The 13,846-nt window shown below is 42.4% G+C and overlaps 1 protein-coding gene across 4 annotated transcripts in view; it reads right to left on the bottom strand.

Moving 5' to 3' along the window:
- Positions 1-13,846, bottom strand: part of KLHL29 (kelch like family member 29) — a 388,766-nt gene that overhangs the window by 43,456 nt on the left and 331,464 nt on the right. For all 4 annotated transcript variants that reach the window (XM_041480963.1, XM_041480965.1, XM_041480967.1 and 1 more), the window contains 2 exons: positions 12,612-12,811; positions 5,867-6,126 (listed from right to left, as the gene is read on the bottom strand). In XM_041480963.1, the coding sequence (XP_041336897.1) occupies positions 5,867-6,126; positions 12,612-12,811 (460 nt within the window). The remainder of the gene's footprint in view (positions 1-5,866; positions 6,127-12,611; positions 12,812-13,846) is intronic.

The following is a 13,846-nucleotide window of genomic DNA, read 5'->3' as shown; positions in this document are numbered from 1 at the left end:
TAAGGCCGTTGCTTCAGCAACAGCGAAGAAAGATTTGTGAAAAATAGGAAAATGTGTTGGAAAAGCCACAAATGAAGAGACTGATCAGACTGAGAGACAAGGGAGCTCCTCAAACCAATTAAAACCTCAGAGAAATAATTCTGTAGATTTTCTGTCAAGGGTATCCCTTTAAAAAAACTTAAAAGTTTAGTAGAGAGGGAATTTCAGGAACTGCTAATGTCACCTGCAACCTCTTTGTTATTTAATGCAGTTTCTTCCTCCAATATATAGCTAAGGGCATGTTCCTGGACTGATTCCATTTGTGCTGCTGCCTTTTCTTCTCCCTCTGTAAGCTCGTATGGGAGCTGAGAGTCTGCAAAAGCTTCATTCAAATTGGAGCTCTTTGAGCAGCCCATCCCCAGGAAATCACAGGGGTTACTGCTCATCCCTTGCATTTTTCACTTTCAGAGAAATTGAAGCTTCTTGTACTTTCATTATGGCATCTTTCTGTATTTGTCTGCTCTTCCCACAAATGGATTTCAAAGCACCAGGATAGTGTGGGCTTTTCTAAGAAGCCTAATTGAAGTGTTACAGAGTGTTAGTGCCTAATTCACTTAGGCTCCCTTGGAAGCATCCTTTTTCATATTTATTCCAACACTCTTTCCTGAAACTTTAAGTCCTTGAGTACATTGACTGATCAATTAATTTCTTGTTATGATGAACTAAGTAATTTGTACATGCTGGTATTGGCTATCATTACCTCCTTGTCATCACAGAGCAGAGTTGGAATTGTCATTGTTACCTGTCAGATTCTCCATTTTCCTGAAGCAAACTGCTCTTCTGCATGGAGGCTCTTTAAAATGTGCCTGAGAAATAAGGGATCTTCCATGTGCTCTCTCACAGTCACCAACCCTTTCTCCTCTGTAGCATCTTGCCTTCAAACTGCCACTCTCTGTCACTGCCAAAATATAGCTCATGGGCATTTGTAGCTTTTTTGACATAAATCCTCTTCTCCTTCTCTCCATCACTTTTCCTTACCCTCACTGACAGATACAGAGCTTACAGGTGGGCTTTGTGTTTGCTTAGTGTTAGACTAATTTGCCAAGTCTCAAATTCAACCCAGTGGTCCTTACTGTTGTTATTCCCATTCATCCTTCCAGGCAACCCCCCTCCTTGGGGTTTCAAACACTTGTAGACATTTATCCCTCTTTAGCTGTCATTAGGCCAAGTCATGCATATTAACATCTTTTAATCTTTTTTTTTTTTCCTCACATCAGTTCCTTCAGTCTTTTAATCATTTGTGTTGCTCTTCTCTAAATTACTCAAATTTGTCTACGCATCTCTGGTTCTCAGACACCATGAAGATGCTGTTTAGATAAATCTGCCTCTGAGGACTCAAGTTCATAAAAAGCTTGTTAATGCCTTTATGGTGGATACATTTTGTATTGCTGCTGGTCACCAAGATTTAAAGGTTTGGAAAAAGGACACATAATGGTATCCTTGCAGAGTGCAACCAAAGAAAGGTGGCTGTCATTCAGCTGAGCCTCTTGTCCTTCATTCATCACTTCAGTATCTGCCTCTCTTCTAGCACTTTTCTGGGCAACTTGTTGAAATGTTTGCCCTCTCCTCATGTCTTGTCCCTCCTCAGGGAGAGAGGGAAGCTTCATGCAATGGGGACTCTTCCTTTGCAAGGCTTTCTGTTATTAATAAACATGGTAGTATGGTTTTTTATCTCAGAGAAAACATACAACTTTGGACTTGGAAGAGAAAGTGAGAATGTTTCCACTGAGCTTTGGGATGTCTATGGTTTGGACAGGCAGCAAATTGCTACACATCCAGAAACTTCCCATCGTTCCCATCCCATGTGGATACTGGGCATGACTCCGAGCAGCTTTGCCAGTTCTCAGTACCTGTGGACAGTGTGGCTCATTATCCACTGAATCCTCCCAACAGCCCTCATGGGAGACATTACTTCCCTCCAGCTTATAGGGTAAGAAATGGGAGCAGAAAGGTGAAACAACCTGCTCAAGGCCATGCAGAGAACTGGGGGATGTGCTCAGGTGAAGACTGTGTGGGGCCTGGCAGAAATCTTTCCTTGTTTGGGCAGCTCAGACTGTGGTGGTTTCAGACAGCAAAGCCTCCATTATGCAATATATTTTTTGCATGAGTTTGCTGGAGTTGTAATAAGCTTATCAAGGGAATAACTGTTAGGGTAAACCCTACAATCTCATCCATCAGTCAGGAAGAGAAGTAAATAGGAAAAAAGAGTAGATGCAGCTTTCCCAGATGTGTCAGTCAGATGCAGGCTCTGCATTCAGTGACAGCAATCAGAAGGACTCCTGCAACCAGTGCTCTGTGTCCACTAGAAATTACTTACTAGTCCTGACCTCACCTCACAGGCTGTTTTTAATGGCCAGACCAATTTTAAAATGCACTACCAGCAGCACTAAGCCAGCTTCACAAATGTTACCATATGAGGTGGGGCACTGCTCCAACACGGTAGGGGGATACAATTATTTACCTGGTAAAACATGTCCCTCTCTGAATTGCCTCTTTGTCTTATGCAGATGATCAGCAACCCTTAAAGCACTGCTGTTCTCTCTTTGTAACAAGGCTCAGGTGCTGTCTTTTGTAATGCCACAGAGCACTTTTATGAGCACTGTTCATATGAGCACAATGTGCACAATTAAACATCAGCCAGAGCACAGCTTTTCAACTTGCCTTCCAAGAAAATCCTGCTGCCTTCCCTGTCACTGCCCTCCAGCCTGGTGGGAAAGGATTAACAAAAGCAGAAACAGTCAGACATCTGAAGAAAAGCTTTTAGAATGGCAGAGAAGAGCAGGTAGACAGGAAACAACGCCTTTCCAGGAGAACAGGAGGCTCCGTTGAAAATCTCCTTCCCAGAGGCTTTCAGCAGGGGATTGGGCAGGAGGGGAGGCAGTGATGGATAAGTTGTTGTAAGAGCACGGCATGAGGCTGCGGTGGGGGAGCACGAGTGGTGAGATTTACTGTCCCCAGGCACTGCAGAGTGACACAAAGCCATTACAGCACAAGGAGTTCTGGAGGGCTGCAGCTGCCCTGGGGGCAGAGGGTGCTGATTCAGAGAGAAGCTCCTCTGCGGGGGCGTCTCTGCTGAGAGAGCCCCTGCCAGGCTTGCCAGGGAAGATGGACATGCAGGTGAGATGAAGAGCACAGCCCTTTCCCTGTTTGTGCCAGACCTCCACCTTTGGGAATCACCAATGCAGGACGTGGAAGAAGCTGCCAAAGAGGCATTTTAGTGACCTGCCATTGGAGATATTGAGAATAAAAATGTGACAATAGAGCCTGAACTGTCAAGGTAAAGGGAGATGCTGAGACTATGGAGAAAGGGACTCCAGAAATCCGTGGAAGGACTTCACTGTCAGCATGACTTCTGGGAGTGAGAAATAAAACCAGACTGGGTCACCTGAGGAGTGCAGTAGAGCTGGAGTGATGTCTTGGTACTGCTGCAATTCACAGCATCCATCAACACTCCCAGGACACCCCAACAGTCCTGGAGTCCTCCACTCCAAAGAGTCTAAAGGCAGCTCATAGAATCTATCTCCAAAATGTGGATAAAATAAAAATATCCATGCACAGCTCCTGCAGGAAGGTTCATCCGGTGTTCAATATTGCCATGGCTGCGCAGTTCTCCCAAGCTCTGAGCTCCTGTGCACCTCACAGGAGCTTGGGCAGTTCTTGGCATGGTGGGCTTTGCTGCACACCATGCACAAATTTTTACTCATCATCATCTTCATTAGAAATAAGATTATTTAGGTCTATATTCCCTCCTATCCACCATGGAAGCTATTTGTTCCCAGGATGTGAAAATGCAGAAGTCATTACTGTAAAGATGGTACTTTTCATGGCAAGTGTGAACTCCTACTTTTAAAAAATAAGTACCTATTTAACTGAGAGCTTTATAATAGATCAAGCAGTGCACAGAGTACTAAGAAAAGTGAGAGCTACTATTTAAATAAACTAGCTTAGTGGTAGGATTGGGCAGGAAAATAGTTTCTTCTTGGTATCTTTAATAGTAATTTATTCAAAATCCTTATCTCTGGATAAATACAAATTAAAAATTAAAAGCTCCTGTAAAGTAATGCATTAAACTAAAGCACCACAGAGAAATTTGGAGAAGCAAACAGAACTGCCATCATAAACTACAAAAAACACTTCAGAACCAGGACAGAGGGGAAGGAAACTTGGGAATAAAAAAAAAAAAAAGAGAAAAGCAACTCAACTGCAACATGAAAGGAAGAGAGGAGGGGATGGCGGTGGTGGCAGCAAGAAAAACCACCACTTAAGAAAACAAATTCCCAACATTGCCTCAGCAGGATGCAGAAAGAAATATTAAAACCGCAATTTTGAGAACATAACCCAGACCGTCGGGTGAGTGACACCTCCTGTTGGCAGCAGGCAAACAGGCTCCTGCCGCAGGGCTCCGAACTCCGGCCCCTGGGAGCAGTCCCTGAGGTCGTGTTAAGTTCAGAGTGGCACAGAGCCATCAAACTTCAAGCACCCAGGGAAACACTCCATAAAACAGTGTGTTTTTCAAGGCCAGCATGCATTTCAGTGAATCCATGGTGCTGTGTGAATGTTTTAGGCAATAAAAACGTTGGGCAGTGCTAAATGGCACTGCTGGCACACGGAGGAGGTGGTCAGAGTGTGGGGTGGGTCCCAGCACAGGACTGTCCTGCTGAGCCATGGCTCCTGGGCACACAGCGAGGCCCTGGGGGCTGCAGGCTCTGGCAGGACCAGGAGCTCAGCTGGTGAAGCAGCACAGGCAGCAAGGCTTGGCCTGGCATACAGTACCCCACTGTCCTTAATGCCCTTATCCAGCAGCCTGCAGAGAGCAGGAATTACTATTTCTCCCACTTTAGAGTTGAGGTGTGGACGAGCAGCTGCTTTGGATCACATCCAATGACACATTTAACATCCAACTGCATGTTTAAGTGCTTGAATTCACATTTCAGACAAGAAGGTACAGATTGTCAGATGTGGGACAGCATCAGCAACATGGCCAAGTGCCTCCCTGAGATACAGTGGGGTCCATGAGCAAGTGTCCACCTTAAGACAGCCAAAACTGTGACTGGGGGTCAACAGAAACAACTCTGGCCTTCAAAGAAGGGGAAAACAACCTTCTCTGCACTCCTTATGGGATCTGTGCAGAGAACTGGCCTCCAAATGGAGAGGTTTGGGGTTCAGACCACAGAGTTGACTCAAGGCAAGTAGCAGGTTTTTAGATATCACCAGGGATGACTTCTGGTCCCAAGGACAATCACCAGCCTCCTGTCACTGTTTCTACCATTATCTCAAGACAGCGCCAGGAAAGTTACAGACTCAGTTTCTTTAGACAAGAGCAGACTGCGTAACTCATATGGTTGAGGAAAGGCTAACTCTAATAAATACATAAAACCCAAGGGATTATCTAAGCAGCCAATAAAGATACAGAATCTTTATTTTATGAACTGGAGTTATACTTATTCAGTATGTGGCATCAAAAGAAATACAGATTTTCCGACAGATTTTTTATTTCCTGCTGTTACTAAAAAGCATCCCCTTAAAGCAGCATCTCACAAAACTGTAATTCTTCTCAATTTATCTCTGAATGAGCCTACAGTCAACAACTTTGTACCATGCATGTCACAAATGAGATTTTCATTCTAAATGATCAGATGTAGGGATCAGATTTTGAAATTACATACATTTTGTGCATAGCTTGCATTCCCTTTGTCTTTTTTTTATCTGAACTGCCCATCCCATCTCCCACATACCTGTATGGTTAAAATTGCATGAAGATGGTTTCTATTCTAAAAGAGACATTAATGGAAATGGAGCAGAGTGAGACTGCTGAGATTATTTTTACCTGAGCTCTGATGGCGGCATCCTTCTTAATCCACTTTATCACTGTTTCATACACCAGCTCTTCTGCTTTGGTGTTTAGGCTGTCATTGGACATGTAGGAAATGAAGTCATCTTTGGAGATATTAAGGATCTCTTCTTGGTTTGCCACCTCTGGGAAAATTTGCAGGGCATAAGCTTTGGCCATGTTGTATAGTTCAGTGCACTGCATGGCTTCAGCCATGGCTAATATTCCTAAGCAGTTGCTAGCAGTCAGCTGTTTTTCTAAAAAGGGCAAAAAAAACAAACAAAAAAGGCAATTGAGAATTAGTAAAAACAAGATTCACATTTGTTCCAAGATCATGAGAAAAATAAGTGTCATGGACAAACCTCCAACCCTAATTAATTTCAGGGAGTTAACTAGAAGCAGCACCCTGGGTTAATTTGGAATTGGGGTTTAAAGTACAAAAAGTGAGTTGGAGATGGGGAGAGAAATGCACTTTCTGAGTTTGCTTTTTGTGTAAGCCTCCACAAAGCACTGGGGAAACCTACTGACATAACAGTATCTGGGGCTTCCCAAGGGATGGGAACCCAGCCAAGAGACTGCTGCTGTTCCCACCGCCTACGATGTTGCTTTAAGGAACAGCAAAGATGTAAACGCCAGTGCAGACACTTAAGAATAAATGCAAACAGCACTAAGGACATTTCTGAGAATGCTGCAGTCACTTTATGATAATTTTTGCCCTGTTCAGCTACTGAGCTACTTCAAAAAAAAAAAAAATCCTCCCCCCTCTTTTTTTTTTTCAAAGGAACTTTGTTGCTGCTGAATGTGATGACATCCCTTATGCAAAACACAGATTATACTAACGCCTTCTGTTAAACGTTGTGTAGTGGGTTTCAAAGAAAATCATGCACAGAGGAGACAGCATTATCTCCTTCCCAGCAAACAGAAGCAGCAGCACAGTGTGTAGCTTTGCGTTAGAAGTGTGCTACACCATACATTTGACTGTACTTTTTTTCCTTTCCAGCTATTTTGAAGAAAAACCCACCAATTTCAGACATTTATAAGAGGAACTCTCAGATTCTTTTCAGCTTTTATTAACCAAGCCACTACTAATAAGAAGAATATATTATTTTAAGATATAGACTGAAGAAGAAAAAAGTAATGAGTGAGACTGCAATAGATCACAAAGGCATCTGTAGCAGTGGCAGGCTCTGGTGCTGCCAGAGAAGTCTATCACATTTGGCAGTGTCATATCCTAGTGCACTACGACAGAGCACCGGACAGGAATGTGCAATAGCCCCATATCTCTTCAAACAAAACTCTCATCAGATTGCTTCTGCTGGAAATGCTCAGGGATTCTTCCCTACACCCAGCCTCTGCCTTCATCAGATTGAAAACCTGCATACTATCTATATGTGGTTTTTAATAAAATGGGATTATGAACCACCTTTTCCTATTTTTTTTAACCTGACATGAGATTAGGAGTTTTGTGGGTTTGTTTTGCTTTCTTCCCCTCCCAACTCTTCTTATTTTCTTTTACAGATCCAGCAGCCTCAAAACTAGGTTATCTCATTTTGCATCAGTTGATTGTACTGACTCCAAGGAGCCCATTTCCTCAAGCTGACTGCAGTAGCAGCACTGTTTGCTGTCAGTAGATTTTGTCACTCAAAGACAATCCAGAGATGGGGTGTAAACTGATAGCTGCAAAAAGGGAAGGGAAGGGAAGGGAAGGGAAGGGAAGAATCCCCCAAAAACAAACCAAACCACAAAAATCCCAACAGACTAAAAACATCTTCCAGATTCCTTGCTTCTGTCTGCTGGCACAGTTTCATGGTGTACATATGGCTTGGGGTAAAGTAATCATCTATCAGAGCCCAAAACTCTTATAATTTCTTGGCAAACTCTCAAGTCAAAGGCCAATCTGCCACTGTTCCACCTTATCCTCACAGGGTTAATAATGAAGGGAATAATCAATTTGGACTCATTAAGCAGCACATCATGGTAAAGACTTTCAAGTCTTTCTCTTGAGAGGACTGGTTTTGCCTCTATCAGGAGAGATCCCCATACCATTTCCAGCTGAGCCTGTGGTGTGCAGCAGAAAAAACTGCTCACAACTGATTTCTTCTGGACAAGCTTCTCCAGCTCTAACAACACTGGGTGACTGATGCAGCCTGGCACACTGGTCCAAGCAGGTCCACCTTGGCCCTTGGATCTTTACTCCCTCCCCTTCCCTGAGAAATCCTTTGGTGGCAGATTCCAGGGATGTCCCTGTCTGGTCCAGGAACTATTGTGAGGCTCTGTGGCGAGGGGTCCCAGGGAGATGTGGGATTAGGGGATGTGCAGGAGGCTGGTGACACACTTCTCTGCTCTTCACTTCTGTGTGATGAGAACCACAACAAGGTGGGCACAGCAACATCTGTTTAAGATGAGGACTGGCATGTGAGCTAGAGGGATTCACTGCTGGTGAGGAAGACAGACCTTGGGAAAACAGCTGTAGGCGATATGGAAAATCTCTATCCTGTGAATGTAAAGACACACTTCATCACCCCATTTTTCAGCTCGGACTAAAAATTTGGCAGCAAGACTGGTCTCTCGACTTCAGCTGTCTGTGGTGCAACTCTGCAGTCACAATTATATCCCTGAACACCCATAAACAAGCAATTCCAAGTAGCAATCTTGGTAATATTCTGCATTAATCTGGTAATATTTTGGATGTCAACTCCAGAATGAGCAGAACCCTGCCTTACCAAGGTCTGTAACTCTTCACTGGCTATAGAGGGACCCTGCATGACTACTTAGACATAGACTTCTGCTATATAATACAGCTCATCCCAAATGACTGCAGTCCAGGGGTACTTGTCAATGCTGGCATGACAAAGACAGCTAAGGACCAGTTCTGCTCTGTCTGTTCCTGAGCTGTGTTCCTTTGGACACTGCCATGTTTACAATAATTGTTGTTTTGCCACAGTGACAATGGGCTTGTAACAACACGTTTTTCTGAAGTTTCACCTTGTCTCTGTTCAGAACACAAATGATGACTACTAAGCTATTCCCAGTGCTCAAGGACATTTTATAACAGAGTCATGAGTGGACTTTAGGGATATCAGATGCAATCTAGGAGGTTCTCTCTGGTTTGAGACAGTGCTGGATAGCATATTTGTTGCTATGTGTGTCACAATAATTCAGATCAGCAGCTGGTATTTTCCACTGTGTTAGATGTGACTTTGGACCAGGATCCTGTGCAGCATCATCAGGAGACAATCAGCCAGGCAGACTGCTCCAACTGCACTTCTGGGAGTGGAGAGATTTGAGATAACACCAGAGATAAACGGTATGAAGGAAGGATTACTCAGTGAGATTGTGGTAACAGTATGATGGAAGCTCAGTGGTGGTTGTAAACCCCCTCTTGTGTGCATTAAGCACTGCAGTTTCACTCAGAGATGCTTTCTAGATGATGATTTGGGTATTACTAAAAACAGCACGAAATGTGTACTTCCTTGTGATACTCTGTGTACATTCTGATGGGAAACTTACTCCTCAGGTATTCCTACTAGTGTCAAAAAGCATGTTAACATGGGGGATAGGTGGAAGACTATCAGATGCATTCATTGCCTAATGAATTGTCCAAAATATTTCCTTTCCCTGTGAGAGTCTTCTTCCTTCCATCTCCATATATAGTTGAAGTTTATACATAGTTTATATGAAGTGTATATATTCTAGTTTCTTCAGGGCTGGGAAGTGCAGTTTTCCAGCTGGATTAAAATTCTCCGCCTTGGATGAACAAAATAATTGCCGGTAATATTTTCTCTTGAATTCATAAAGACCATAAAGGCCTCTTCTTCCCTCTGATGCCTGAGGAATGCAGGTCTGATCAGTGGTCCATTGTTCAGTTTTTCTCATTGCTTCCTCTACTACTCTTTCCAAACACTGATTTTGTGCTCTTTGCTCAGGAGACTAAGAACATTCAGAGCTCCTGCTCTTTCCTAGTCTAGCCCTTGAAACTGCCAGGTTCCACCAGCTTCTTTAGGCTTAAAGATGAATATTTTTACTTTATCAGCAGCAGGCTGAAGTACAAGCTCAGAATGTGTTCCCTGCTGTGACTGGTGTCCATGCACCATGGACCAAAACCATGATACTGGTGAATCACCTGAAACCCAATTCAAGCCATGACTGTGAGGACAGTGTACAACAAATATGAGAAAAGAAAAAGAAAAAAAAAGGCTCAAGTCTTCAGCCATATGGGTGGAGGAAATACCTACAACATCCTGACCAGTTTGCAAACATTTGCCCAGTTATCATATGGTGCCTGCACGAACCTGTCACCATCGCTGCATCAGTCAGCACAAAACTGTTCTCATTTCTCATGGTCTACACAAAAGCCGAGGAGACAGCATGGGAGGAAGAGAGAGAACATGGCTATAATTATCCCAGGGAAGCAGGTTAAGAAATCTCCCATTGAAATGAAACTACTGCCCTGACATATTTTGCCACATCTTTTCACCAAAAAAGTGCAAGAAAATTTGGGGTGCCTCTGCCCAAAGCTGCTGAGAGGCCCAGGATAGAGACACAAAAGCTGCTTGGACATGACCACGACAGAATCTTCCTCTTCATGGCTGAAAAAGGATGACCCAAATTTCCTGTGAGATTATGCTGTGCTATGCTGAACAGACATAATAATTTGGGCCTTTTACTTCTTCAAACTTCCCTTCTCTCCCTATTTTGACATGGATTGATGGGAAAAATTCACTGTTTATACTGGTCAACCCTCCAGAAGCCCTGCAGGAAAAAAACCCCTGATTTTTACCATATTTTTGCTTTGTATAGCACAGAGGTGGCAGAGGTGAAAAATAAAAACACAGCCACAGAGAAGACAAAATGCTTTTCCCTAAACTTTTCAGATGGCAAATGCTCTGCTGTCTCTGTAGTGCAATCAAGTCACAGCTATAAATAAAAATAAGCAATTACACTCTGTGAATTCTCCAAATGAGAATACAAAGTTCCAGTGACTCTCCATATATCACTGAACTTATAACCAACTCTACTATTTCACACCATAACATGGTTCACTGAATTAAAATATTAACTATCAGAAAAGAGCACTCTCACAGTGATTCAGTGAAATAAATGTATTTTGGTTTTGTGGCTGAATCTTCAGTGATATCAAAACTTAAACACATCCGGTATTTTTGGAAAGGCTGTAAGATCTAATCATTGTAAAAAGCTGGTGAAGGGAAGCTGGGAGCAAGCAATGCCAGAGCCAGAGCCCCATTCAAATTGCACAGTCTACATGGTGGAATTGCAAAGCATAAATTTCACATCACCAGTACCCTCCCCATTTGAGAACAGACTTTGAAATAAGGGGCATATAAAAATTTGGAAAGGAGACTACAATGCCAGAGATTCTTTACTGATGCCTGCATTGTACCAGCCCAGTCACACCACTCATCTTGCCAGCAGGCTGGCTTAGCAGTGAAAATTAACACAACAGTAAACTGAACTAGCTTGAGGGCTTTTTGTTGTTCTTGTTTTTTGAGCAAAACATTTTCTTAAGTCTCATCTTCCACATTCTGCAACAGCAGATGTCAATTTCAAATGAGAACTGGCCAGGGAAAACCTACAATTTATTTGGGCTTCAGAGAGAATGATGCCTCCCAAAGCAAGACGGAAGTTGAGGAAGCCCAAGCAGAAATCAGATGTCAAAAAAGGTTATCTGGTACTTACACCTGGGAAGCACATCATATAACATCAAGATAAATTTTTTGGTATTAATAAGTTCATGTTAATTTTTAAATTATTACTGTCTTATTAACTGGTATTTCAGCTATGACAGTGAAGGAGTGGCTTGTGGTACAGGCAGGAATTTGAACCACTGTGTTTCAGATGAGCTCCAGTTGTGGCTCCCCTTCTGCCATGCCAGGTCTGTCTGCTTCCTGCTCTGGCCATAAAGCTTAGCTGAGCTGGAAATCTTGGACTGTTTTGAAATACCCTCTGCTGGAAGGCAGAGGGAAAGTGGAAGGAGCAGGATGACATGGTGAGCCTGGCAAGAAGAATGGATTTCTTGTGGCCATGAAAGGATGGACTGAGGCACTGGCAAAGATGTTGCTCTATAGACCCTCACTGAGATAAATGCTCCCTGTGCACACAGGGAACACCAGTTACCACGATGGGCACAGCAACCTTTCCTTCTACCCACCTTTGTGGTGACATTAGGCCATAGCTCTGTATGCTATGGAACACTGAATCTGGAACACTGGACATGTAAAGAAGGACTTTCTCACAAATGCAAGGAAATTGCAGCTAATGCAGTGCAGTCTTTAATTTTTTGGCAGATTTGCACGAGTTCTTCTTCCATTGGCGCCCGCCTCCAAACTCTTTTGGTGTTTGACCAAGCTGGTCTAGCGTAGAACCCAAAATATGCTGTCACAGTTGCAAGTAACCTGTGTGTTACAGCCCGGTATCTATGCACAGATCATCCTCTGGGAAGCAAAACATCATCAAGATTCCAAGAGTGGAACAAGATTCAACAAAATAGGTTATACAAGATGTGAAAGCTGTTGCCACTCAAGCAACAAGCTACACTTCTCTAGAACATTTTCCATTGGCCATCATGTCAGCATTGGAAATTCAAATCACAAACCAAATTAATGTGCTTTATTTTACTCTATTCATCTTGGGTTTCTTCATTATCTTTTAAGAGCTGTTCAAAGACAGGTTTATAAACCTTAACACAAGATTTTAAAACCTCACTAGATGCAATGATTCTTACCTAGAAATGAAACGCAGACTTTACAGAAAGTATGAAACTGGAACTTGCTGGCAGCTTCCAGTAATGTTTTTGCATTGGCTGAATCTATGATCAAAGAACCTGTATAAACAAACTCCAGGAGTAACTCCAGGACATCCGCAGTGAGGTTGGACATGGCCAGTTCCAGCTTCTCCCCGCTTCTGCTGCTGTCTCGTGGTGACCTGGTAACAGCAGACAATTAAATTATGGACATTACACCATCCCCATTTTATTGGCATTTATTGATTAGTGAGGGCTAGAAAATCGCTTTGCACCTCATTATATTTCTCCATTATTTTTGTTTACGGAACTGAAGAATATGAATTTTAAAATAACTGAACTTAAAAACTTTAACTGGATCTGAAAGAGAAGAGTCTTAAAGCAAGTCTTACGAAACATCTTTTTTGCTAATTTGCATTTTCATGCAAAAACAGTTGCAAAAGAAAAGGAAAGTAAAAGAAAGGAAAAAAAAAGAAAAAGGAAAATGAATGATTCAACATTAATGAAAATGAGGAACAGGATTAGCTTTCAAAGGGAAACAATACATTTTAACATCTTGGTTAACATCTTATCTTCTGTGCATAATATAACTGTTAAGGAAAAAACACTCTCCAATTTCAAGAGAAAAGGTCATCTACTTTTTCATGAATCCAGCACTAGAATAATTTTAGATGTCATGTACACTTAAGCATACATTTAAAGACCTTTTCATAAAAAATAGTAATAAAAATTATTAATTTCTATTTAGCTTGAACTTCTCAGTATGTTATATTAAATTACAGATATGATCAATATGATATCCATGGTACACAGATGGCCATATAAAATATAATATATGCTTATTCTAAAAAATCTATTGTTCCCTTTTAGGCACTAAAAAAAGGAAGCCCTTCATGGCAATTGCTTTGAAAACTGAATACAAGACAAGCTAGACAGACAAAATGGTTAGAGCAAAGAAGGGAGAGGGGGGAAAACAACAACCAGCTCTGCCACAGGAAGCCAGCAGCCATCCTCTAGGAGTTTCATGACTGTGGCCTATGGTTTTTCCTGCATGAAGTGCTGAACAATTTGGGGATCAAAGTATCTCCTGCATTTGAAGTGTGCATTAGTGCTTGTGAAATTATTGGACAAAAAGAAAGTCATACTGAATTATAAAGTAAGGGCCCAGTTCTTAATGCATGGCTGATGTGTCTGCAACACTAAAGACAGGTTACACC

The sequence above is a fragment of the Pyrgilauda ruficollis genome, unplaced genomic scaffold, assembly GCF_017590135.1.
Source record: "Pyrgilauda ruficollis isolate IOZ18807 unplaced genomic scaffold, ASM1759013v1 scaffold54, whole genome shotgun sequence".
Taxonomy (NCBI): domain Eukaryota; kingdom Metazoa; phylum Chordata; class Aves; order Passeriformes; family Passeridae; genus Pyrgilauda; species Pyrgilauda ruficollis.
Note: the sequence above shows the minus strand (reverse complement) of the source record. Positions and strands in the feature narration are given on the sequence as shown.